Source organism: Aquarana catesbeiana, linkage group LG05, assembly GCF_042186555.1.
Source record: "Aquarana catesbeiana isolate 2022-GZ linkage group LG05, ASM4218655v1, whole genome shotgun sequence".
In the NCBI taxonomy this organism is placed as follows: Eukaryota; Metazoa; Chordata; class Amphibia; order Anura; family Ranidae; genus Aquarana; species Aquarana catesbeiana.
The window spans coordinates 571,281,133-571,305,090 of NC_133328.1; the positions used below are offsets into that span (position 1 = coordinate 571,281,133).

At 42.5% G+C, this 23,958-nt stretch overlaps 2 protein-coding genes across 4 annotated transcripts in view; one reads left to right on the forward strand and one right to left on the reverse strand.

Moving 5' to 3' along the window:
• Nucleotides 1-23,958, reverse strand: part of MTERF3 (mitochondrial transcription termination factor 3) — a 78,736-nt gene that overhangs the window by 41,269 nt on the left and 13,509 nt on the right. For all 3 annotated transcript variants that reach the window (XM_073632007.1, XM_073632006.1, XM_073632008.1), the window contains exons 3-5: nucleotides 13,489-13,838; nucleotides 12,580-12,723; nucleotides 816-1,005 (exon numbers count right to left, since the gene is read on the reverse strand). In XM_073632007.1, coding sequence (XP_073488108.1) covers nucleotides 816-1,005; nucleotides 12,580-12,723; nucleotides 13,489-13,822 — 668 coding nt within the window. In that variant the 5' untranslated portion in view covers nucleotides 13,823-13,838. The remainder of the gene's footprint in view (nucleotides 1-815; nucleotides 1,006-12,579; nucleotides 12,724-13,488; nucleotides 13,839-23,958) is intronic.
• Nucleotides 1-23,958, forward strand: part of PTDSS1 (phosphatidylserine synthase 1) — a 135,503-nt gene that overhangs the window by 23,578 nt on the left and 87,967 nt on the right. The gene's annotated exons all lie outside the window — the stretch shown is intronic.

The window sequence follows — 23,958 nt, forward strand, 5'->3', positions numbered from 1 at the left end:
AAGGTATTCAAATAGGTTTAAAGTGATTGTAAACCTTACATATACCCAGTAAAGTGACTGGCCTCAGGTGATACACGGAGATGAAGCAAATCCTCCTACATAAATTGCACCTGTTTATCTGCAGTCTTCTCTTCTCTACAACTGTTCAAAGTGCAGCATTTTTACAACTTATCTCAGCTTTCAAAAAGCAAAGGTGGGAAACTGAAGTTACTCTCTGCAGAGCTCCGTCAAAGCTGATTGAAGGGAAGGGAAACACACGGCTGCACACAGAAACAGAGCTAAAGCTGTCAGCCACAGGCTGTGTGCTGGAGCTCCCTCCCATATCACCTTTTTACTTCTTGGTGTCAGGAAAACTTGTCAGAAGTGACTAATGCAGATAGCAGAGGAACACAGCAGCAAACAGAAATGACAACATAGCGCTCTGGATTGAGACAAATACACACTATAGAGCAGGGGTCCCAAACTAGCGGCCCTCAAGCTATTGCAAAACTTTAAGTCCCATAAGGCATTGTAAGGCTGACGGGTTACAAGCATAACTCCCTCAGGCAGAGGCATGATGGGACTTGTAGTTCCGCAACAGCTGGAGGGCCACCAGTTTGAGACCCCAGCTATAGAGGGATATGCTTTGTTCATATTTCATGTCAGAGGTTTACAACCACTTTAAGGTCAGAGCTCTGTGCAGGCTCATGTGCCTCCACACCAAACCATGACTTCATGGAGCTGGATTTAAATATCTAATCACAAAAATATAAAGGGGAAATTTACATACTTTTTCGCCATATGGTGCATCTCAACCCTCCCCTGGAGAGTGGTACCTTTTCTGAAGATTATCCAGGTCTTCACTAAGTATGAACGGGTTCTTGGTCAGCAGAGGCCCCAGCTGACTGTCTTCTACACCCACATCTTTCAGGAAAAAAAGGATTTTGCTTATATCCTTTTCAAAGTCTAACTTCAGAAGAAATGTTCCAACTTTGGGGCGCTTCTCAAGTTTGGATAGATCCACACCTGTTGTAAATAGAAAAGGGTTTCTCTATTAATATCAACGCTAAATATTGCATGAATGAATGTCTTCTGAAGATCATCTATGAAAATGTAGAGAACAAGGCACCAAACTAGACTCATACTGAGGTTTAAAGAACATAGCCGGAGCATCAATCCCCAATGGAAATCAAACTGAAGTTTTAGGTATAAAAGAAAACTAGCCCATACCAAAAGAGCCTTATATAGAATACGTTCGGCTTCATCCTCCATCTCCTGAATAAATACTTTATTGCAAGTAATTTTGAAAAGATTACAGTGCAAACTTTTTTATATCCATTGTACAATCAAAATGAGATCAAGTAAATCCAATGAAATCAATAGCTCAATGAAAGCCTAGGTAAAAGTGTTTCCTGGGTCTTTTGGGTGCTCTTGCATGCCCATCCAAACCTGAGAAAATGTTCCTAAACCTAAGTGACCATAACAAAATGTTAGGAGCCAGTAGCAATGTGGCTGTATCTGTCATATCAATCTGTGCAGACTTAAGCTGGCCACAGATAGATCGAATTGGTCCCTGATGAACTGGGATTCAATCCATCTATGGGCAGGCCGGTCTGATTTTTTACATTTGATTTCTGCCGGTGGCTATAGCTGCTAGAAGTAATCATTGTGTTCTGCTGGCCGGGATCGTTCCCTGCCAGCAGGATACAAAAGTGCTGCAGGAGCAATTCCCCCCATCAACACTGACTGTGATGGTAGAAGGAAAAAAAATTGCATAATCTATGGGCTGCTTTAAGCTGGGCATAGACAGCTAGTCTTCTGTTGGAATGAAAAAAAAAAAAAAAAAAAAACAGATTCCTCCATCCACATAAGTGAGGTGGATGGTTATGTGGATGGAGGAATCCCCCCTGTTGGAACATTGATGGCACAGAGTCCTGCCATCATTGTATGATGGCAGGACTCTGTGCGGTCAGAATACACTGATCAGCGGCTGCAGCTGCTGTTGGACAAAAGTTTTCCAGCGTGTCCCTTCAACAGAAATCTAATGATTGACTTCTGTCAAGCAGGGAGGGCCAAACACGGATCAAAATTTGGCCAGTCACTACTGTACCAGTTGATGTTTGATCCGTCCATGTACAGCTTTATACATGGAGTTTTACACCCATGTAAACACTCCAGCCCTGCAGCACTAGGGTCCTCAGTTCAAGTACCAACCAGAACACTATCTGCATGAAGTTCATTCACTATCTCCAGTTACCTCCGACACTTCATAATAGGTAAATATCCAATATTCACAGGTAGCATCAATATTTAAAACTAGGGCTGCACTAAAACTAGTATCGGTATCGGTGCCGACACCGAGTATTTGCACAAGTGTTGGTACAATACCTGAAACCGATACTTTCAGGCTCGGTTATTTGAGCTGTCAGTGGGTCTCCCCAGTGTTAAAGAAGTCCGGTAATTGGAGCTGTCAAAAAAAAAAAAAAAAAAAAAAAGCAGCCGGCAACGTTTATTAACAACATTGCTCAGCCCTGAAACACTAAAATAAAAAGAAACTTTGTTTCTTTTTGTATATTTCTGTTTCTTCATCTGCAGATCAAAGGGATGAACAAATGTTCCTGTATTTAACCCCTTAATAACCCTTAATTTACTCTCTATTCTCCTCCATTTAATTATTATTTTCCTGCATTTTTTCTTTTGTTCACGTCTATTTTATAAACTATAAACAATTAAAACTTTTTTTTTTGTTTGCTTTGTTAGTGAATATTTTTACACATTTCACATTGAAAAAGCACTAAAAATTCAAAAAAAAATCTATTTATTTCATTTGTAAATAACTTTTCAATGCTTTGTACCATTGCTGACAGCTGAAGTTAAAACAAAACAGTTGCGGTAGGTAATCGGTAATTGGTATCAGCGAGTACTAACAAAAAGTATTGGTACTTGTACTCGTAAAAAAATGGTATTGTGCATTCCTATTTAAAATCCTTCAAATTTTCTGACTTATGTCATTTCAATATGATCACACTTCAGAAGGGTTGTGGACGTTTGAGAAGGTGATTACCAGGGTGCAACTTCATGACCAAAGGTCATCGATGCCCAGACCAAATTTAGCAGCACCAGTATGCTTTCATTAGAGACCATATCCATACAACACTATCAAATGAGACCAAGAAATAGAGGGGGGTCAAATCATCCAATGAAAACCGGTACAAATGTGTCCACCTAAATAGTCATTTTTAGAGGATAGGTACAGCTTTTATTTGGTATACTGTCTGGATAAAATGTTTTTATTATAATATAAAAATGTTTTGGTTATTTTGTACAATCGTTTTTCTAACATTGTACTTCTTCCTTTGTGCACAGCAACTGCACAGACAGAGGGGCAAAGTGCCATCCGTGGTCTGGAGAAGTTTATAATGACTTCTCCAATTTACATGTAATTGACATGATTAGCAGTCATGGTGAACACATGATCAATAACCCTGCTGATTGGAACACTCATTGACAATTAGGAACCAATGAAGTATTCACAACTGCAAGCTGTTAACATTCTCAAGGTATGGAAAACATTAGATTGTTATTTTACAAATTGCAGTCAGAGGCAGAGTTGTAAATTCAGAAGGTTTTTATCTTAATGCATTCTATACATTAAAATAAAAAGCCTTCTGTGTGCAGCAGCCACCCCAGCACCCCTAATACCTACCTGAGCCCATCTCCATCCAGCGATGTCCACGAGTACCTCAGCCAACCAACCAAGACTCCTGATTGGCTGAGACACCACAACGGCACCATTGGCTCCTGCTGCTGTCAAAGTCAGTTAGCCAATCGGGAGGGGGAGGGGGGGGGGGGGGGCTGCAGCTCTGTGTCTGAATGGACACAGGGAGCTGTCACTCGGCTTGGGTGCCCCCATAGTAAGCTACTTGCTGTGGGGGCACTTAAAAGAAGGGAGGGGCCAGGAGCACCGAAGAGGGACCTGAGAAGAGGAGGATCTGGGCTGATCTGTGCAAAACCACTGCAACAGAGCAGGTAAGTATATGATGTTTGTTATTTTTATAGAAAAAAAAAACAAACAAAAAAAAACAAGACTTTACAATCACTTTAAGGGGTAGGTTCACTTTCTGTAACATGTTACACCTGTATATAGGGTGTAACATGTTACCGTGCACCTCTCCCCCCCCCCCCCCCAATCCTCTCCTTGCACCCGATCACAATTTCAAAAACAGCGTGGCCATACAGGGCTCCACCCACAGACACCCATCATTCATTCACAGAGATCTGTGAATGAATGAACTACAGGTCCCGTGTGCACCAAGGCAGACAGCTTGCAGTTCTCAATGATCTGCAAAAGCGCTGGTGAACGCTCTTGTAGTTCACCAATTCTTTTCAATCGACTCTCAATTGAATCATTTTTCAATCAACTCTCAGGTGCTGCTGCCACCATTTCTTATAAGGGAAACCGGCAGTGAAGCCTTGCGGCTTCACAGCTGGTTCCCTACTGCGCATGCGTGAAGCGCTCTGCGCTTACTGAATGGCCCAGCGGCAGTAGAAAGAGGAGGGGTTCTAACTTCGTGGGGACATTGCCATGGCGAGATCTCCCGAAAGTGGGGACGGGTACCTGTCAAAAACAGGTACCCGCTCCCCCCCAAAAGGTGCCAAAATATGGCAGTGGAGGGGGGGTGGCAAACAAGCGGAGCTTCCCCTTTTGGGTGGAGCTCCGCTTTGAGGAAAATTTTTTAGTAAAATAATAAAACATGTTATACTCACCTGTTCTGTGCACAGAGCAGCCCTGAATCCCCTTTTCTGGGGTCCCCCACTGGCATGCCTGGCTCCTCCTCTGCAGCCAATGTGCAAGGTTGTTCCTAAGGTGGGCTTTGTTTGTCCATGGACACACACAGCACCGCTCAGGCCTGCCCCATCCTCACAATATTACACTGACAGGAGCCAGTGGTTTCCACTCCTGCCTCCATGTCCTATAAGGAGAGAGAGAGCAGTGATGCTGCTCTCGGGCACAGCACTGGATCAAAAGAGGAGCAAGGTATATATTTGGGGGGAAGGGGGGATGATGGCAGATACTGGAAGTTTTTTTCCTTAATGGATAGAATGCATTAAAGCCCAACTCTGCAGTCAGGCTGTGCCCGCACTGCACAGATTTTGTGCAGTATCAGCAGCTCGTTTTGTCCAGAAGAGAGGAGAAAGCTTATATTCATACAATCCTCCACTCCACCAGCAAATGGTGCTAGCCCACGATCCAGTAATGGACTGTTCCTGAGGTCCTCATGTACGGAGCAGGTCTAAGGGCGTGATGTCGCCACGAATAGTCCACTGCACTCGACTGCCAGGGGCAGGAGCCACAGGGACCAGTCTTGTGCGAGGAGGATCAAGTATGTATATCTGCGTTCTCCAATCCCCGAGACAAAAATGAGCAGTTAACCCTTGCAGTGCAAGCACAGCCCCACTGCATGGGAAAACTTTTTTTGCCTGGAGTTGTGCTTTAAAAGGAAAAAAAAAAAAAAAAAACACCTTAAGCCTTCAGAACCACTTTAAAAAAAAACTTTCCTGCAGTGATGTTGTCCAGCTGCTAGAATGAGATTTGTGGTGAACATTCTGAACAGGAAGCATTTATAGTGGGTAGAAAGCTGACTGTACATTGATGAAGTCTGTAATAGCAGCTGTCTGGCTCAGCTTTGTCCTTTTCTAGGTTACATTACAATTGCAAGTTCCAGTGCCTATTATCCTGGCAGGGATAGCAGACTGTGATGTCCTAGAAGCAGATTATGCTCTTCAATTCTCCTACAAATTTCACTGCACACACACCATAGAATCTCTGTTACTCTGACCTAAATAGAGACACAAAATTCTCTCTGTTTTGCCATTCAACAAATTATTGTAGAACATCATGTTCTCACTTCATCCAGGCCTGCTGTATAAAACCCAGATCGGTTATAGATTACAGTAAAGGAACTGCAGAGTTTTGGCTCCAGTCTTGGAAAGGAATACCAAATATCATACATTTAGTGCACACAGGACAAGTACAGATCTGACCAGGGTGAGACGGTCAGGTGTTATGTTATGAGAAGGAAATAAAGGCATCATAAAAAAAACAATTAATAAATGCTGTATTACATGCTGTTCATATTCACTCCATCACTATAAGATTCGTTTTCTGTATTCTGCAAAAAACCTGGTTGATCCTGCTGCTCTCCATCTCCACCTTCTGTCCAAGTCCCCAATTCAGCTAGGGATTTTGCAGCTGTGGTGGCAACTCTGCACATGCTCAGTTTTCTGTAATTTTCTATGCTGAGCATTTTCTCCCTAACACATCGGACCAGCCCATATGACTATAGAGTCACACATGCGGGTGTATACACAGTGGTAATTGACAGCCCACTCCCTCCCTCCTCCTTCATGCCCACTAACCAGCTAAAACACAATGGGGGCGGGATATTACCTGTAGACTAATGAAGGCTTCACCTCCCTGTTATTCAAAGACACGGGCTGGAAGGGCGCGACACAGCCCTTCAACTGAACTCGCAGGATTTCAAACCCGCCTTCAGTGTGAACGAGGGCTGAGGGCCGGTTCACACTAGTGCTCTGTGCGACATCGCCTGTGATTCGCACTGCGGTGTCTGTTTGATGCGAATTCAGCCATACAGGTTGTATGGCTGAATTGGCATTGCATTCAGACCAAAATCGTGCAGGACCCTTTTTTTTTTGGTCTGCCCCAAAATCGTGTGAACACCCATGCGATCCGATTCCTGTCCGAATCCACAGTTCGCACTGCGACATGCGAACCGATCTGGGGGTGTCATTAACTTTGTATTGACACCCGCACCGGTTTGCATAGGGCAGTGTGAACTGCCTGCGATGCGGGAACCCGTACTGGATTCGCACAGGTTCTCATATCGCAGCAGTGTGGGCCGAGCCCTAAGTGATTTGGTTTAAATGGCTCAACACCACATAGGAGTTGATTTACAAAAACTAAAGGGTGCAAAATCTGCTGCAGCTCTGCATAGAAACTAATTAGCTTCCAGGTTTCTTTGTCAAAGCTTAATTGAACAAGCTGAAGTTCAAAGCCGATTGGCTACCATGCAGAGCTGTACCAGATTTTGCACTCTCGGGTTTTAGTAAATCAACCTCATAGAGCTTACACATGGCATTGTTAATTTGTTGCAAGGAAAACGTACCCATAGTTACAGGAGATATGAAGTATTTCCCTTTGTTATGTTGGCCAAACAGACCTCAAATTTCGGCCGATTCAGCAGGAATTCTAGGCAAGGGTGGCCCTGTCGGCACCACCAAACATTGACTACAGAAAAAATAAAAAATAAATGGAAGGAGCTGGGTTAAAAATTGTCAGCTGAACAGCGACTGTATCCTGACAGATGGAGTCCCGGTTCTCATATTTAGACAGACAGAGATACTGCAGCTGTCTGAGTACAATAGCTGGCAGCAGAGATTCCTCCAGCCACAATAAATCGATTGATTTCTCTTGTTCAGCCTGCAGACCCGAGTGAGAGAAATCCAATGTGTATGGCGAGCTTTATTTCTCCACCAGCAGGTTTACATCAAGGGCAAATGACAGGTACAACGACTTGCCAGACCTCAAGTCGCCCCAAGTCGCTTGATATTAGAAATCCCATTTAGGTGAATGAGAGCCGTCTTAATTTACACTACACTAAAAGGGTCAGTTCACCTTTTAACAAAAAAATAATAATATTTTCTATGCACATGCACTCTCTCTCTCTCGCTTCCCCGTTGCAGTAGCTCTGAGGTCAGTGATGTTGTAATGCAAAAGATAGCAGACCCTACATATACGGGGGTTAGAGCTCACTCCTGTGATAGTGAGGAGGAGCAGTAACATTTAGAAGTGTTTTAGCAACAAAACAGGAGAGGAGGATGCCATCTCTGGAACTTTTTCGTCCAGGCTTTGGGAGGTATGTAAATGACCTACTCCTATAGCAAAAGGCATTATCCAACTTTTGTCAAAGCTGCAAAGTTTGAAGCTGAACAATTAAAATTCATCATCAGCTTTTATTTTTGATGCTGCAAAATTGTCCTTAAAGTGGTTGTAAAGGGAGAAGGTTTTTAACAAAAAGTGACACTAAAGGTAATTTTTTATTTTTTTTAAAAATAACAAACATGACATACTTACCTCCACTGTGCAGCTCGTTTTGCACAGAGTGGCCCCGAACCTGCTCTTCTGGGGTCCCTCAGCAGCTCCTCCCCACATCAGATAACCCCCTCGAAGAAGTGCTCTCCCGGAGGGTTACCTTGCGGGCGCGCTCCCGAGTCCAGCATTCGGCGTCCATAGATGACAAATGCAGGACTCAGCCCCGCCCCCGGCAGCCGAGTCACTGGATTGACAGCAGTGGGAGCCAATGGCTGCGCTGCTATGTATCCAATCAACAGCCGAGAACCCCCTAGCAGAGAGAAGGAGCGTCCCTGTAGGACAAGTTCGAAGGTTCAGGTCAGTAAAACAGGGGGGGCTGGGGGGCCGGTCACTGACAGGTGTTTTTTCACCTTAATGCATAGGATTCATTAAGGTGAAAAAGCACAAAGGTTTACAACCCCTTTAATGCTTTATGTGTATTAAGATAAAAAACCTGATTGCAGCAGCCCCCTCATACTTACCTGAGCCCCCTCTCTCTCCAGTGATGTCTACTAGTGCCTCGGCCGTCTGGCACTCTCCCTCCTGATTGGCTGAGACACAGCAGCGGCACCATTGGCTCCCACTGCTGTCAAACACAATTAGCCAAAGAGGAGAGAGGGGGCGGGAACGAAACGCAGCTCCGTGTCTGAATGGATACACAGAGCTACGGCTCGGCTGGGGTGCCACCATAGCAAGCTGCCTTCTGTGGGGCCACTCAACAGGAGGGAGGGGCCAGGGGCACCAACCAGAGACCTGAGAAGAGGAGGATCCGGCCTACTCTGTGCAAAACCACTGCACAGGGCAGGTAAGTATAACAGGTTTTGTCATTTTAATAGAAAAGAAAAACAAGACTTTACAATCACTTTACCACTTTAAGCGATCAAAGCTGCTTTGAAAAACATCAGAATATTGAATGAACTTTTTCATCATTCGGATTGATACATGTATGACTAGCATTAGAGACTCGTCCTCCACATAGCCAAATTATATCAGATTACAATCAACACCAAGACTGGCAGAAATTGAACATGATTAATCAGGGAAGTGCCTAAGATAATATAGCCAGCATTCCCAGTTTTGGATGGTAAATATTTTACAAATCACAAGGCCAATGTATGCTACTGTCTGCCAACATCCCAAAACTAGATACAACAAAAACAACTAAAAGGTTGCGATGAACTTTACAGGCACATGAAATGTTACATAAAATGTCAGCATTCTAATAAATGTCTAAAATCCTCCATAATCTCCATTTTACAAATCTTAAAAAACAATCATGGTTATATTTTTTTGTAAATGTACCTTGCAGTGAACTGGAATATACAGTGCCTTGAAAAAGTATTCACCTTGACATTGTTTCATGTTATAACCAAAAACATACAGTAAGTGTATTTTATTGGGATTTTATGTGATAGACCAACACAAAGTGGCAGATAATTGTTAAGTGGAAGGAAAATGATAAATGGGTTTCAATTTTTTTATAAATAAATATCTGAAAAGTGTGTGCATTTGTATTCAGCCCCCTTTACTCTGATACCCTTAACTAAAACCAGAAATCACCTAATTAGTACACCTGTGTGTAATTTAACCTCAGTATAAATACAGCTGTTCTGTGAAGCCCTCAGAGGCGTGTTAGAGAATCTTAGTGAACGAACAGCATCATGAAGGCCAAGGAACACACCAGACAGGTCAGAGATAAAGTCGTGGAGAAGTTTAAAGCAGGGTTAGGGTATAAAAAAAAATATCCCAAGCTTTGAACATCTCACAGAGCACTGTTCAATCCATCATCCGAAAATGGAAAGAGTATGGCACAACTGCAAACCTACCAAGACATGGCAGTCTACCTAAACTGATAGGCCGGGCAAGGAGAGCATTAATCAGAGAAGCAGCCAAGAGGCTCATGGTAACTCTGGAGGAGCTGCAGAGAATCACAGCTCAGGTGGGAGAATCTGTCCACAGGACAACTATTAGTCGTGCACTCCACAAATCTGGCCTTTATGGAAGAGTGGCAAGAAGAAAGCCATTGCTGAAAGAAGTCCTGTTTGCAGTTTGCGAGAAGCCATGTGGGGGACACAACAAACATATGGAAGAAGGTGCTCTGGTCAGATGAGACCAAAATTGAAGTTTTTGGCCTAAAAGCGAAGCGCTATGTGTGGAAGAAAACTAACACTGCACATCACCCTGAACACACCATCCCCACCATGAAACATGGTGGTGGCAGCATCATGTTGTGGGGATGCTTTTCTTCAGCGGGGACAGGGAAGCTGGTCAGAGTTGATGGGAAGATGGATAGAGCCAAATACAGGGCAATCTTAGAAGAAAAGCAAAAGACTTAAGACTGGGGTGGAGGGTCACCTTCCATCAGGACAACAACCATAAATATACAGCCAGAGCTAAAATGGAATAGTTTAGATCAAAGCATATTCATGTTTTAGAATGGCCCAGTCAAAGTCCAGACCTAAATCCAATTGAGAATCTGTGGCAGGACTTGAAAATTGCTGTTCACAGACGCTCTCCATCCAATCTGACAGAGCTTTAGCTATTTTGCAAAGAATGGGCAAAAATGTTACTCTCTAGATGTACAAAGCTGGTAGAGACATCCCCAAAAAGACTTGCAGCTGTAATTGCAGTAAAAGGTTGTTCTACAAAGTATTGACTCAGAGGGGCTGAATACTAATGCACGCCACACTTTTCACATGTTTATTCGTAAATAAATTTGGAAAACCATTACGAATTTTCCTTTCACTTCACAATTATGTGCCCCTTTGTGTTGGTCTATCACATAAAATCCCAATAAAATACATTTATGTTGGTTGTAACATGACAAAATGTGGAAAAGGGGTGTGAATACTTTTTCAAGGCACTATACGTTACACTCATGTATGGAGTCAATATATTTCTTGTTATCTGCTGCAATCTAAATAAAAAATTGGAAAAAGAAACAAAAAACAAACAATCATGGCTGCTCAAAATATAGTCCTTCATGGATGATGATAACACAATATAGTACCGCTGCTTCTTTCCACATAGTGATACATAACAATGATATCCTGCATTTGCTGTATTATATTTCATATAGGAGCAATCCAACACGCTTCAAGCAGATGTCTTCTTCAGGGATGCTTGTGAGATTTTATCTGAAATATCGTATATGTACATCAAAACAATCTTTTAACATACATATCACTAATACAATATCAGGTTTTAGACTATCAAAGTCTATTAATTTATAAAATAGGGACCAAGAGACAAAACAGCCAAGTAAATTGAAAAATTGCAAGTAGTTACCTCTATTAGGTACAAGCAGAAAAACAACAGACCAACTGTCTGGGAAAGGATTGCAAGAGTTGCAAATAACACCAACAGTGGGACTTTAAAAATGAAAATCAAACAGATGAAGATCAAATAAGCCAATCAAAATCATCATAGCCAACCAAAGGTTGAAGTGGTCATAAAGTTTTCATTTTTTTTTTTAAATAACATGTTATACTTACCTGCTCTGTGCAGTGGTTTTGCACAGAGCAGCTCTGATCCTCCTCTTCACGGGTCCCCCACCAGCGCTCCTGGCTTCTCCCCCACACTGAGTATCCCCATAGCAAGCTGCTAGCTATGGGGGCACTCCTGCACGCTCGCTCCCAAGCCCCGCTCTGTGTGTCCATAAGGCATACAGAGGAGGGTGCCACCTCGTCCCCCACTCCCTCCTCATTGGCTTTGATAAACAGCAGCATGGGGGCACTCCTGCATACTCGCTCCCAAGCCCTGTTCTGTTTGTCCATAAGACATATAGAGGAGTGTACCACTCCACTCCCTTTTCATTGGCTGTGATTAACAGCAGCAGGAGCCAATGGCTACCACTGCAGTGTCTGAGCAAATCAGGAGGGAGAGAGTTGGGAGAGCCTCTGATCTCGTGCACGTCGCTGGATTGAGATTGAGCTCAGGTAAGTATAAGAGAGAGCTACATGCAGAACGTTTTTTATCTTCCTGCATAGAATGCATTAAGGAGAAAAAAAAATACTTTCTACCTTTAGAACTACTTTAAGGTCAGCAAATATGAGGTGAAAATACCTTCCACGGCACGTTCACCACACAAGTGACATAATGGCGTTCCCAGACATGTTAGGATCTAAATGACTGCTTTCAACAAGCTACTATATACACCGTGTGTTTGGGGTTTATATGTGATATGTATGTTGAAAGGTTGTTTTGATGTACATATACTATATTTCAGATAAAACACCACGAGTCCTCCCTGAAGAAGACATCTGCTCACAATGCATTGGGTTGCTCCTATATGATGTATAATACAGAAAATGTAAGATGATATTGTCATGTATCACTATGTGGAAGGACTATATGTTCTATACTTTGAGCAGCCATGATTGTTTTTTAAGTTGTGGATGGCATTTGCCAAGTTTAGTGTGTTATATATGTAAAAGGAGACCACTCACCAAGCATTACCAGCTTCTGTAAAGTTTCAGAATGATCCACATAATCTCGAAGTGTATGGGAGGAAGGAGGGATTGGAACAATTTGGGCACCTTCATCTTCTGGGATTGCATCTAGTGGAGACCCAAGTGGATCATCATCCAGCCCTTAAAAAAAGACAAAATAAACAGTGGCATTCAGATGGTCGTCTTCTAGCATTAGCATACAAAGCAGCTGAACTCCAGGCAGATGTAAAAACCAGGTTCCCAATAAGCGATTGGGAGCGGGAGGGAGACACTTAATCCTATTAAACTCTGCTGCATGCACCTGTTCACAGGGAACATGCTGACAGGAGGAAAACACACACTGAACAGAGGGATGACATCATGCGTGTGTTGCTTAACTGACCAAATAGCAAACTAGGAGTGTGAATAACTGCATAGAACTAGGATCGCATAGACAGTCTATACCAGTTATTCTCCACTAGCGTTTCTAGGGTCCCTTCTAAGGCTGCTGGGGGTTCCTTGAGCTGTAGCTGATTGACCTCTTATTTGAATGAGCCTGTATAGTTCCAGGGCCAATGCTGCTAAACGTCAATGGAAGGGTTGCATTCTTCTTCCTGACCACCAATGTAAGATGCATTTTCCCCATTGACCCCAATGAATTCAATTTGGTAGGGATTCTCTGAAACTTGAAGTCACGCAAGTGTAATTGGAGCATGAATTCTGTTGGGCCCATTTGCAGGTGGGAATGTGGCCCAATTACTCGTCTCAGAACCAAATGAGTTAGCAAATTCCTTTAAAGTATTTTAAATGAGATATATTTCTATGACGGAGGCCAAATCTTTTTCTGAACATCCCTTGTAGTCACTTACAACAAAGGGTGCCTGTGGAGAAGACGTGGCTTTCAGAGCCAGATTAGAGCTTGTATACCTTCTAAGAATGTCTCCACATCCTCTCGGGGTAGAACTGCGCTCTCCTGTTGTTTTTGGCTGGTTGGCGGCTGATTGTTCTCAGGATGAATGACTTTTACACCGTCCTCTGAAATGTAGCGGGCACAGCCTGCTCTCGGCAGCCAACATTTCCTCGGTGGGGTTTGCATCGTAAAGACGTGTCTATAGAAGTGCTGTGCTGTAATGGCTTCATTCCTCCTGAGGTGACAGCAAGTTAATGCCACGGACTCACGCAGTCCCTTCCGGAAAGCCCCATAATGGCGGACTGCTAAAAGCAGACATCTAGCATTTCTTTGGCACCCGGGCAGCGCCATCTTCCTGGGTCACAACCTTGGAAAATAAACAATATTCATTTGGTTATTGATCATCTTTACAGTCTATACGGCATTAGTATTGCACAAAGCCTGGCATCATCACCCATTGGAAGCTTTTTTTTTTTCAATAATTCTTTTTCTTTATATATATATATATATATATACACATACACACACACACACACACACACACACACACACATATATATATATATATATATATATATATATATATATTTTTTTTTTTTTTTAATTCAAAGACATAATATACAATCCAATGTAGGCACAGGTAGGATTCATTGTCAGGTAATGCTTACACAACAGAACCGTCATTTCCCAACCTAGGACAGATAGAGAGGGAAACCTTTTCAAAAGGGAAGGTATAATTGTTTACAATTTTTATTTATTATTGTGAAGACTTTAAAATGAAATAAAATAAAAAAGCTGACAGGGGTTATAACCCTCATTTACTTTATCAAAAAACAAAAACAGAAACAAAAGTTTTGCCTATAGTTTTACTTTAAAAACTGTGCTAAAAAAGAAGTGTGTTAATTATAGAAATCGAATTAGAGTGATTCTTGCCTTATCAAAATAATTGGTCTGAAGTTTCAGTTATGCCGCGTACACGCGAACGGACTTTTCGACCGGACTGGTGCGACGGACTTCCAACGGACTTTCCGAATAAACAGACTTGCCTACACACGATCACAACAATGTCCGACGGATTCGTACTTGATGACGTACGACCGGACTAAAATAAGGAAGTTGATAGCCAGTAGCCAATAGTTGCCCTAGCATCGGTTTTCGTCCGTCGGACTAGCATACAGACGAGCGGATTTTTCAATAGGGACTGGGTCCGGCGGAGTTTCGATGTAAAGATTTGAAACATGTTCCAAATCGAAAGTCCGTCAGATTTTCGACCGAAAAAGTCCGCTGCAGGTCCGATGAAGCCCACACATGGTCGAATTGTCCGTCGGACCAGTCCAGTCGAAAAGTCCGCTCATGTGTATGCGGCATTAGACATAAGGAACCTCAAAGCGAGCAGTGGCTATGGTGCTGCTCTTCAAAGGAAGCTGAGCCATTTTTTACTGCCCCCCTTTTAGCAAATGTAGCTGGATGAGTGCGTACACATGTCTTGGCTTTGCTTCACCACCAAAATTATATCACCTAGCAGGCGGTGCCACTGCCAAATATGGCCCATTCAAGTGAATGGTACCGCACTGCAACCACCCTTCAACTACATGTAATGCAGCATTTACAGGCTTAAAGTGATATTCAAGTCTTGTTGTTTAAAAATAACAAACATGTTATACTTACCTGCTCTGATCCTCCACTTCTCGGGTCCCTCTTCGGTGGTCCTTGCCCCTCCCTTCTGCCGTGTGCCCCCAGAGCAAGCAGCTTTACTCTGGGGGCACCCAAGCCGGGCCGCTGCTCTTGTGTCCGTTCAGAGATAGAGCCGCGCCTCTGCCCCGTCCCCCCCTCCTCACTGGCTCACTAACTTTGATTGACAGCAGCGGAAGCCAATGGCGCCTGCTCCTGTCTCAGCCAATGAGATGAGAGAGTCCCGGACAGCCAAGGCTCTTGTGCAACATCGCTGGATCTAGATGAGGCTCAGGTAATTATTAGGGGGGCTGAGGCACACACAAGGTTTTTGATCCTAATGTATAGAATGCATTAGGCCCCTTTCACACTGGGGCGGTGGGGGCGTCGGCGGTAAAACAGCGCTGTTTTACCCGCCGTTTTTGCGGCTGTATTCGGCCGCTAGCGGTGCGATTTTAACCCCCGCTGGCGGCCGAAAAAGGGTTAAATCCGCTCGCATAGCGCGGCTATAGCCGTGCTGCCCCACTGATTTCAATGGGCAGGAGCGGTTTAGGAGCGGTGAATACACCGCTCCTTCACCACTCCAAAGATGCGGCTTGCAGGAGTTATTTTCTTCTCCTGCCAGCGCACCACTTCAGTGTGAAAGCCCTCGCAAAGCAAATTGCACTAGTGGAAACGGAGCCTAAAGGATAAGTTCACCTTTGTGAAAATGTTACATCCATATTTGGGGTGTAACATGTTCATCACTCGCTGACACAATTCAAAGTGAGTGTGTCCGTGTGGGAGTCCTGTGAATCGATCAACTACGGCTTTTGCGGCTGTCAGCTTGCAATTCTAGTGCACTAGAAGGGCGCTGATAAGCACTCTAGGTAGTTCATTGAGCTGCCTGTCATTCAGTAAGTGCCTGTCCGTATTGGAGGTGCAGGCAGACAGCTACACAGAGTCTCTGCAGGAGCCTGACATTACACCCACAATCTGATTATCACGGGTGCAATGCTTTACAGGCACCTAAAAATAAACAAATGCAGTTTTTTTTACCTGCAAAGAAATGTGCATTTTATTTTTTTTATGGTAAACTTATCCTTTAAAACAGGCAGTGAGAAGCCTACCTGTCATTGCCTGTCAAATGGCCATGAATTGCTTTTCGGGAGTGTGGTAATAACAGCGCACATTTAAAAACTCCTTGTCCCGTCCTATGCATTATGTCATCATGCCCTGGACATATCCAACGATGATGTAATACGTAGGGTGGGACAAGGAGGCCCTGTTGAAGGAAAGGCTTTATGTTCTACTGGAAATTGAGTTTGCTTGCCTGCGTAAAAGGTGGTTTTTAAGATACTCATATGTGAGTAAAAGCACCCCTAGCACATATATGCACATAGCATTATCATACCTCAATAATCACTGCCATTTTAGTAAAACATTGTCAACATTTCTCACAGTGCTAGGATTAGAAAATAATCACACTTCACATAGAGCTGTCTTATTGAAACTATATTGTTTTAATTAAATACAATTTACAAAATATTCTGAGAAAGAGCTCATGCACATGACATGACAATCTCCTGATCGGAGGCAGATTAAGGTCAAATAGGGCCCTAGGCAACGTAGCAGCATTGTCCCCCCTCCTGATCGGATCAACAATTCCAACATCAAGCGAAACATTTGTTGCGGTTATCCTTTTCATTTTATTTGATGTCCTTTGTGAAACTACAGATTCCACTGTATTTTTATGAGCTCATCTAGTTTTAAAAACATATACTAGTACACACAATCAAAAAATCGGATGACAAAAATAACTTTCGGAGCGATCGTACCATAATCTGATTGTTAGTACACAGCTTTCAAGAGCCGATCACAACAGTTCATCCAATAATATCTGAAGTGACAATGACAAAAAAAAAAAAACTCTCTCTCAAAGACGACAGCAAAGCAAACAATTTTCGTTTAATCAGTACAGTGTTCATCTGAAAAAAAAATAAAAAAAATGGAAGACCAAGACCCGGCATGCTCGGAAACTAAAGAAAACATTGCAATACAATACAACACATTACATCCCTTCCAAAGTTGTATTCTGTCACATGAGAATTTTCATAAATTGAGTAACCTCTTCATTTTCAATAAGAAACAAGAATGCAAAGAAAAATATGGACGATCATTCATCCAATATTCTCACAATCTGTACAAGGCTTAACGGCTGAATAATAGAAGCTAGGGGATCCTGCCAGTAAGAATCGGTAGATTCTTGCAGGCAGTTGTGAACACTGCCTGAACACACCGTGGGGTTGATTTACTAAAACTGGACAGTGCAAAATCTGGTGCAGCTAAAAAACAATCAGCTTCCAGTTTTATTTTTTTTGCATGTTTTTATGCGCGATTTTGGCACATTTTTATGTACGATTTGTGTGTTTTTATACAGCGTTTTTGAAAAGAAATAAAAATAATCATAAATGAAATACAATAAATGAATACTATGTAATAATAAATAATTAACCCCTAACCCTTAATAAAAAGTAAAATAATAATAATAGTGAAATAATAATAAAATAGTAATAACTAAACACCCCAAGACAAAATACAGTTGTGTGGAAAAGAATTTGACCCCTTTCTGATTTTTTTTTCGCATATTTGTCACACTTAAATGACTCAGCAAACAAATTTTATTATTACACAAAGATAACCCGAGTAAAAACAAAATGCAGTTTTTAAATGATGGTTTCATTTATTAAGGCAAAAAAGCTGTCCAAACCTGCCTGGCATTATGTGAAAAAGTAATTATTACCCCCTAAACCTAATAACTGGTTGTGCCACCCTTGGCGGCAACAACGGCAATCAAGTGTTTGCGATAACTGGCAATGAGTTTTTCACATCGCTGTGGAGCAATTTTGGCCCACTCTTCTTTGCAGAATTGTTTTAATTCAGCCACAGAGGGTTTTCCAGCATGAACAGCCTGTGTAAGGTCATGATACAGCAACTCAATTGGATTTAATTCCAGCCTTTGACTAGGCCACTGCAAAACCTAAATTTTGCTTTGTTTGAACCATTTGGAGGTGGACTTGCTGTTGTGTTTTGGATCATTGTCTTGCTGCATAAGTGCACTTGAGCTTGAGGTCACAAACTGATGGCCGGACATTCTCCTTTAGGATTTTCTGGTAGGGCTCAGAATTCATGGTTCCATTAATTAAGGTAAGTTGTCCAGGTACTGAAGCTGCTAAGCAGCCCCAGACCATCATGCTACCACCACCATGTCTAACTGTTGGTATGATGTTCTTGTTATGAAATGCTGTATTCGTTTTATGCCAGATGTAATGAGATGCACACCTTCCAAAAAGTTAAATTTTTGTCTCATCAGTCCACAGAATATTTGTCTAAAAGTCTTGGGGATAATCAATATGTTTTTTGGTAAATATGAGACGAGCCTTTGTGTTCTTTTTGATCAACAGCGGCTTTGGCCTTGGAACTCTCCCATGGATGCCATTTTTGCCCAGCCACTTTCTTATTGTTGAATCATGAACACTGAGCTTACCTGAGGCAAGTGAGTCCTGCAGTTCTTTTAGATGTTGTTCTGGGTTCTTTTATGACCTCCTGGATGAGTCGTCGTCATGCTCTTGGAGTAATTTTTGTAGGCCGGCCACTCCTGGGAAGGTTCACCACTGTTCCATGTTATCTCCATTTGTGGATAATGGCTCTCCCCGTGGTTTATTGGAGTTCCAAAGCCTTAGAAATGGCTTTGAAACTCTTCCTAGACTGATACATGTACATTACTTTGTTTCTAATCTGTTCTTGAATTTTTATTTTTTTTTAGATTGTGGCATGACGTGTGGCTTTTTGTGATCTGTTAGCGTGCTTCACTTTGTCAGACAGATTCTATTTATGTGATTTCCTGATTCAACAGGTCTGGCAGTAATCAGGCCTGGGTGTGGCAAGTGAAATTTAAGCTTTCCAAAAAAACTGTGGTTTATCACATTTCATTCATGATTCAGCAAGGGAGGGGGCAATTACTTTTTCACATAGGGCCAGGAAGGTTTGAACAGCTTTTTTCCCCTTAATACATGAAATAATAATGTAAAAACTGCATCTAGGATTTAGTTGGGTTATCTTTGTGTAATATTACAATTTGTTTGATTATCTGAATCATTTAAGTGTGAGAAATATGCAAAAAAATAAAAATCAGGAAGGGGGCAAATACTTTTTCACACAACTGTAAATACATAAATGATGATTATTAATAATAATACTACTACTAATACATTTTTAGTTCGGGTTTGGGTGTTATTATTATCAATAATAATAATGTATTTAATATATTTTTTTTAAGGTTAGGGGTTATTTTTTAATTATGTAATATTACATATTAATTTGATTACTTATTATTTATTTATCGTGATTTTTAGTTATTTGGGCATTTTAAATGTATTCAGTCATATATTATTACTATTTAAATTTTTTCAAATTTTTTGCATTTGAGCAGAAAATCACACAAAAACACTTGACAAAAAAACACGAATGTGCAAAAAAACAAGCAAATATCGAGTTTCTGTTCATTTGGTGATGAAACCGCACCAAAAAACACAAAGATCTGCCCAATTTGAGCTACAAAAAAGCTCCAGAACTTTTTTGAGCTTCATGCGACTTGGAGTGGAGAAGTGAACCATCTCCACAGAGAATAGATGATTTTTTTTCGCCTCCAGTGCTTTGGAGCTTCGAGCGTTAAGCTACAAAACGCGTGAATGGGGCCTTCAGCTTGCCCTACATGGGTTGAAATTTGGCCAGTTCAGCAGGATAAGCAAGGTGATTGTACAGAAGTTGATCTACCGATTGATTTCTGTATTTTCTGCTGACTATAGCCTGCAGCGTGATTAGTGTATCCTGATGGCGGGAAGTCTCCCCTCTGTCTGAATACAAAAACACAACGGGAAGGATTTCCCCATCCATATCAAGTGTGTGTATGAGGGAATCGAGTCAGTTTTATCCATTCAACCCACTGCTGAATAAAAAGAAAATGACTTGTGTATGGGCTGCCTAACACTGCAGAGAAGACGCCGAAATAGGAGAGTCCAATTACAGGACCTGTCAAAGTCAATGCTGCTTTTTCTACTACTAGGGAGACTTTTTATTCCTTCCTGTCAGAACAGACCTAAACACATTTTCACTAGAGCGGGAACGGATTAGATGTCCTCACAATGTTTTTATTGCTGTCCTTGCCTTCCTGTCACAGTGACACATGGACAGAAATTGTCACAGGGATAGGAACAAGAAGTGAGGGAAACTCTGCAGAAATTGTAACTCTCAACATTGTTGGAATTGGGCTTAAAGTGATTGTAAAGTCAGAAGGTTTTTTTATTCTAATGCATTCAGATAAAGAGTCTTCTGTGTGGGCACTGATAGGCATTACTGATGGGCAGCATTTGTGGGCACTGACAAGCATCACTGATGGGGTTTGCACTGATTATCAGTGCAGATGACCTCAATGAGGAAAGACCCTTCTCGGCTCTCCTCACGTGTGAATAACCAGCGTTCTGTCGGATAATGCCCGCTATCAAGAAGTGCCCAAGATGTACTGTGCTTGCAGGAAACAGCACAGCAGCTGTTATGACGGCGAGACGGCGCCTGCACACAATAGCCGACGGAAGAAATTTTTCTGTCAGGTTGTGCTTTGTGCTGCCGAGGAATGTTCATGTCAGTGAGGGGCAGATTTGTACATGATGTAGGGCTCAGGAAAAAATCAATTTAAATCTTGAATTGAGTTGAGAAGTCAAATCGATTAAAAATGTAAGCAAATCGATTTTTTTAGATTTTTTTTTTTCACCGCGCCGGTCCTGAGGAGCTGCAGGCAGGAGTTTTTAAGCGAGGCCACAGCTTCGGCCTAGTCCGCAGACTCACCTAAAAACTCCTGCCTGCAGCTCCCCAGGACCAGTGTTGACACCGCGCTGGTCCAGAGGAGCTGCGGGCAGGAGTTTTTAGGCGAGGCCGCAGGTTCGGCCTAGTCCGTGATATCGGACGCCGCAGACTAGGCCGAAGCCGTGGCCTCGCTTAAAAACTCCTGCCCGCAGCTCCCCAGGACCGGTGTGGTGTCCAAAAAAAAACCAAAAAAACGAAAACTCGATTCGAATCGTGAATCGAGTTTTTTTTTTTTTTTTTAATCGCTATTTTTTTTTTTTGAGAAAAATCGCCCAGCCCTAACATGATGGGTGCGGATTTTTAAAAGATAGGCACGCCCCGCAAGCGTCCAGGGAAAAAAAAAAAAGCAGAACTGGCCATCTTTGCAAAATCTGCCCCCATTTTTGCAGCACTGCCCATCATTTAAAAATCCGCCCCCGACATGTACAAATCCACCTCTCACCAACATGAACATGCCTCGCTAGAGCCTAGCACAATCTGACAGAAAAATTTCTTCCGTCGGCTATTGTGCGCAGGCGCCGTCACAACAGCTGATCGTAAAATCAGCTATCGTGCTGTTCCGTACGGCGCATGCGCAGTACATCCTGGGGCACTTCTCGATAGCGGGCACTATCTGATAGAACACCGGCACTTCCTATTTACACTATGATCAGCTGTGATTGGACACATCATATGACGCCCACTCAGAACAATGAAACCCCCGCCAATAGGCCAGGCGGGAAGTGATTAAGGGAAACAGGACAAAGAGAGGGTGAATCTCCCTAATGGGGGCACAGACAGCAATCAAAACTGACAGGGGTTTTAATCCCTCACCACTCTATCCAAAAAAAAAAAAAAGTTTTTCCATAGCCCTGGTGCAGTGATTTGACATGTCTTTCCTTCAGTATAAGAACCTGGTGCTCCCCATTCCCCTGTATCTCAGGGATAACAAAGTGAAAGAAATCTCCCTGATTTGGTCCTAGATAACAATAAAAACCCAGCAGAGGTTCTATCTCTTCTCTGTTGGCTGGCACTGGGAGATACCTATAGCCTAAAAAGACTGTGAAAGGCTGATGTTAAAAAGAAAAATTCTGCCCCAAATAGTCACCCAGGAAAGAAAGCTTTCCTTGCTATTTCCACTGAGCAATGTGCACACAAGCTGTAATTATGATGCTCTATATATGAAAGCTGTAAATACATTCAGCTGCTGCTAATCACTGTTTTGCTGTGAAAAATACTCACAGGAGAATAGATCAGCATTTTACAAATGTAAAGGGGATTGTTGCCTTTTTCTAGTATTTAATGTATCCCTATCATTTAGAGTTCATATATAGTACACAGTGTCAAAGCACATGGTAAAGAGCTGCAGACAGATATCTGGGTACATTGTTCTGCTCTAATCCAGCAATGGTTGCCACAGCACAGATCAGTGCAATCTTGTGGGGTAAAACTGCACATTTTTGGGGTTGTACTGTACGTCAAAGAAAGGTGAACAGGCTATAGACATTCATATAGCTCCATACTGTCAGCAAGCAGTAAATGAGCTTTAAACAAGTACTCACTGACCTCTGTAGCTGCAAGTGCAGCGGAGCAATTCATCTTTAAAGCAGAGTTCCAACCAAAAGTAGAGTTTCCACTTATCTGCCTCCTCCCCTCCTCCGATGCCACATTTGGCACCTTTCGGGGGGAGCGGGTACCTGTTTTGACAGGTACTCGTCCCCACTTCCGAGAAAGTTTGCCCCCCCTCCTCCTTCCCCCGCTGCAGGGCCATTCAGAAAGCACAGCGCACTCCGCACATGCACAGTAGGGGACTAGCTGTGAAGCCGCAAGGCTTCACTGCCGGTTTTCCTTACAATCAAAAGGTGGAGGCGGCACCCAAGAGCCTATGGAAACATTGGCTGGGGTGCCGACATCACTGGATTCCAGGACAGGTAAGTGTCCTAATATTAAAAGTCAGCAGTTACAGTATGTGTACAGTATGTGTAGCTCCTGACTTTTCATGTTTTGCAAGGGGGGGGGGGGGGGGGGCTGGTTGAAGGATGCTCCGCTTTAAATTCAAAAGATATCAGATGAAGTCATTTAAGTTCAGCTTTAGCATTTTCGCTTTTTTTATTATCTGTACCTTATTTTCTGCTTTTTCTCTCCTCTTTTCCTTCTTACTGTACTTGTTCTGTATTTACATTAGAACAGACATTCTCCACCAGGGATCCTCCAGAGGTGGCTATGGGTTCCTTAAGAAGTGGCAGATTAATCTTCCAATTACAATGACCACCAATGTAAGGGATCGCTTTCTTTTTTTTTTTTTTTTTTCCACAAACATTTTTATTGGGAGCAAGAAAAGTGGTACAAGCATACAAAGATCTCAAATGTTTTGTTAAAGGTCCATGACATACGTGGGCATTATAGATAATAGATTTCTAACAAGTCATGGAGTATAGTAGCAAAGAGCAATACAGGGAATCAAAACAGTTATTTGACAGACAAACAAGATACAGGTATGGTCCAATGCAAAGTTATATCAACCCCTTTGTGTGTACTTTATAGGGGACATTAGATTTTGTGTATTGGGGCAAAGAAGTAGGGGAAAAACCTAAGAGAAAAGAAGGCGAAAATAAAAAAGGGGTGGGGGGGGGGGTCAAAGGTAGGAAGGGGGGAGGAAAGGATCAAAGGTAACAGGTACAAGCAGGATATAGAGATGGCAGGGATTATACCCGCTCCCCTATTCTCATTCGCTCACCTGGAATGGGCGATAGGGGATCTTTTTCTACTGACCCACAATATAAGGGGTCACTCCTTCACTGACCGCAAACGTAAGGGTTCACTGATTGTCAGTTTAGGGGGACAGTTTTCTAGTGACCACCAGTGTAAAGCCCCATACACACTATGAGATTTTCTGCTGATTTTTGTCTTCAGATTTACCAAAACCATGTAGTACG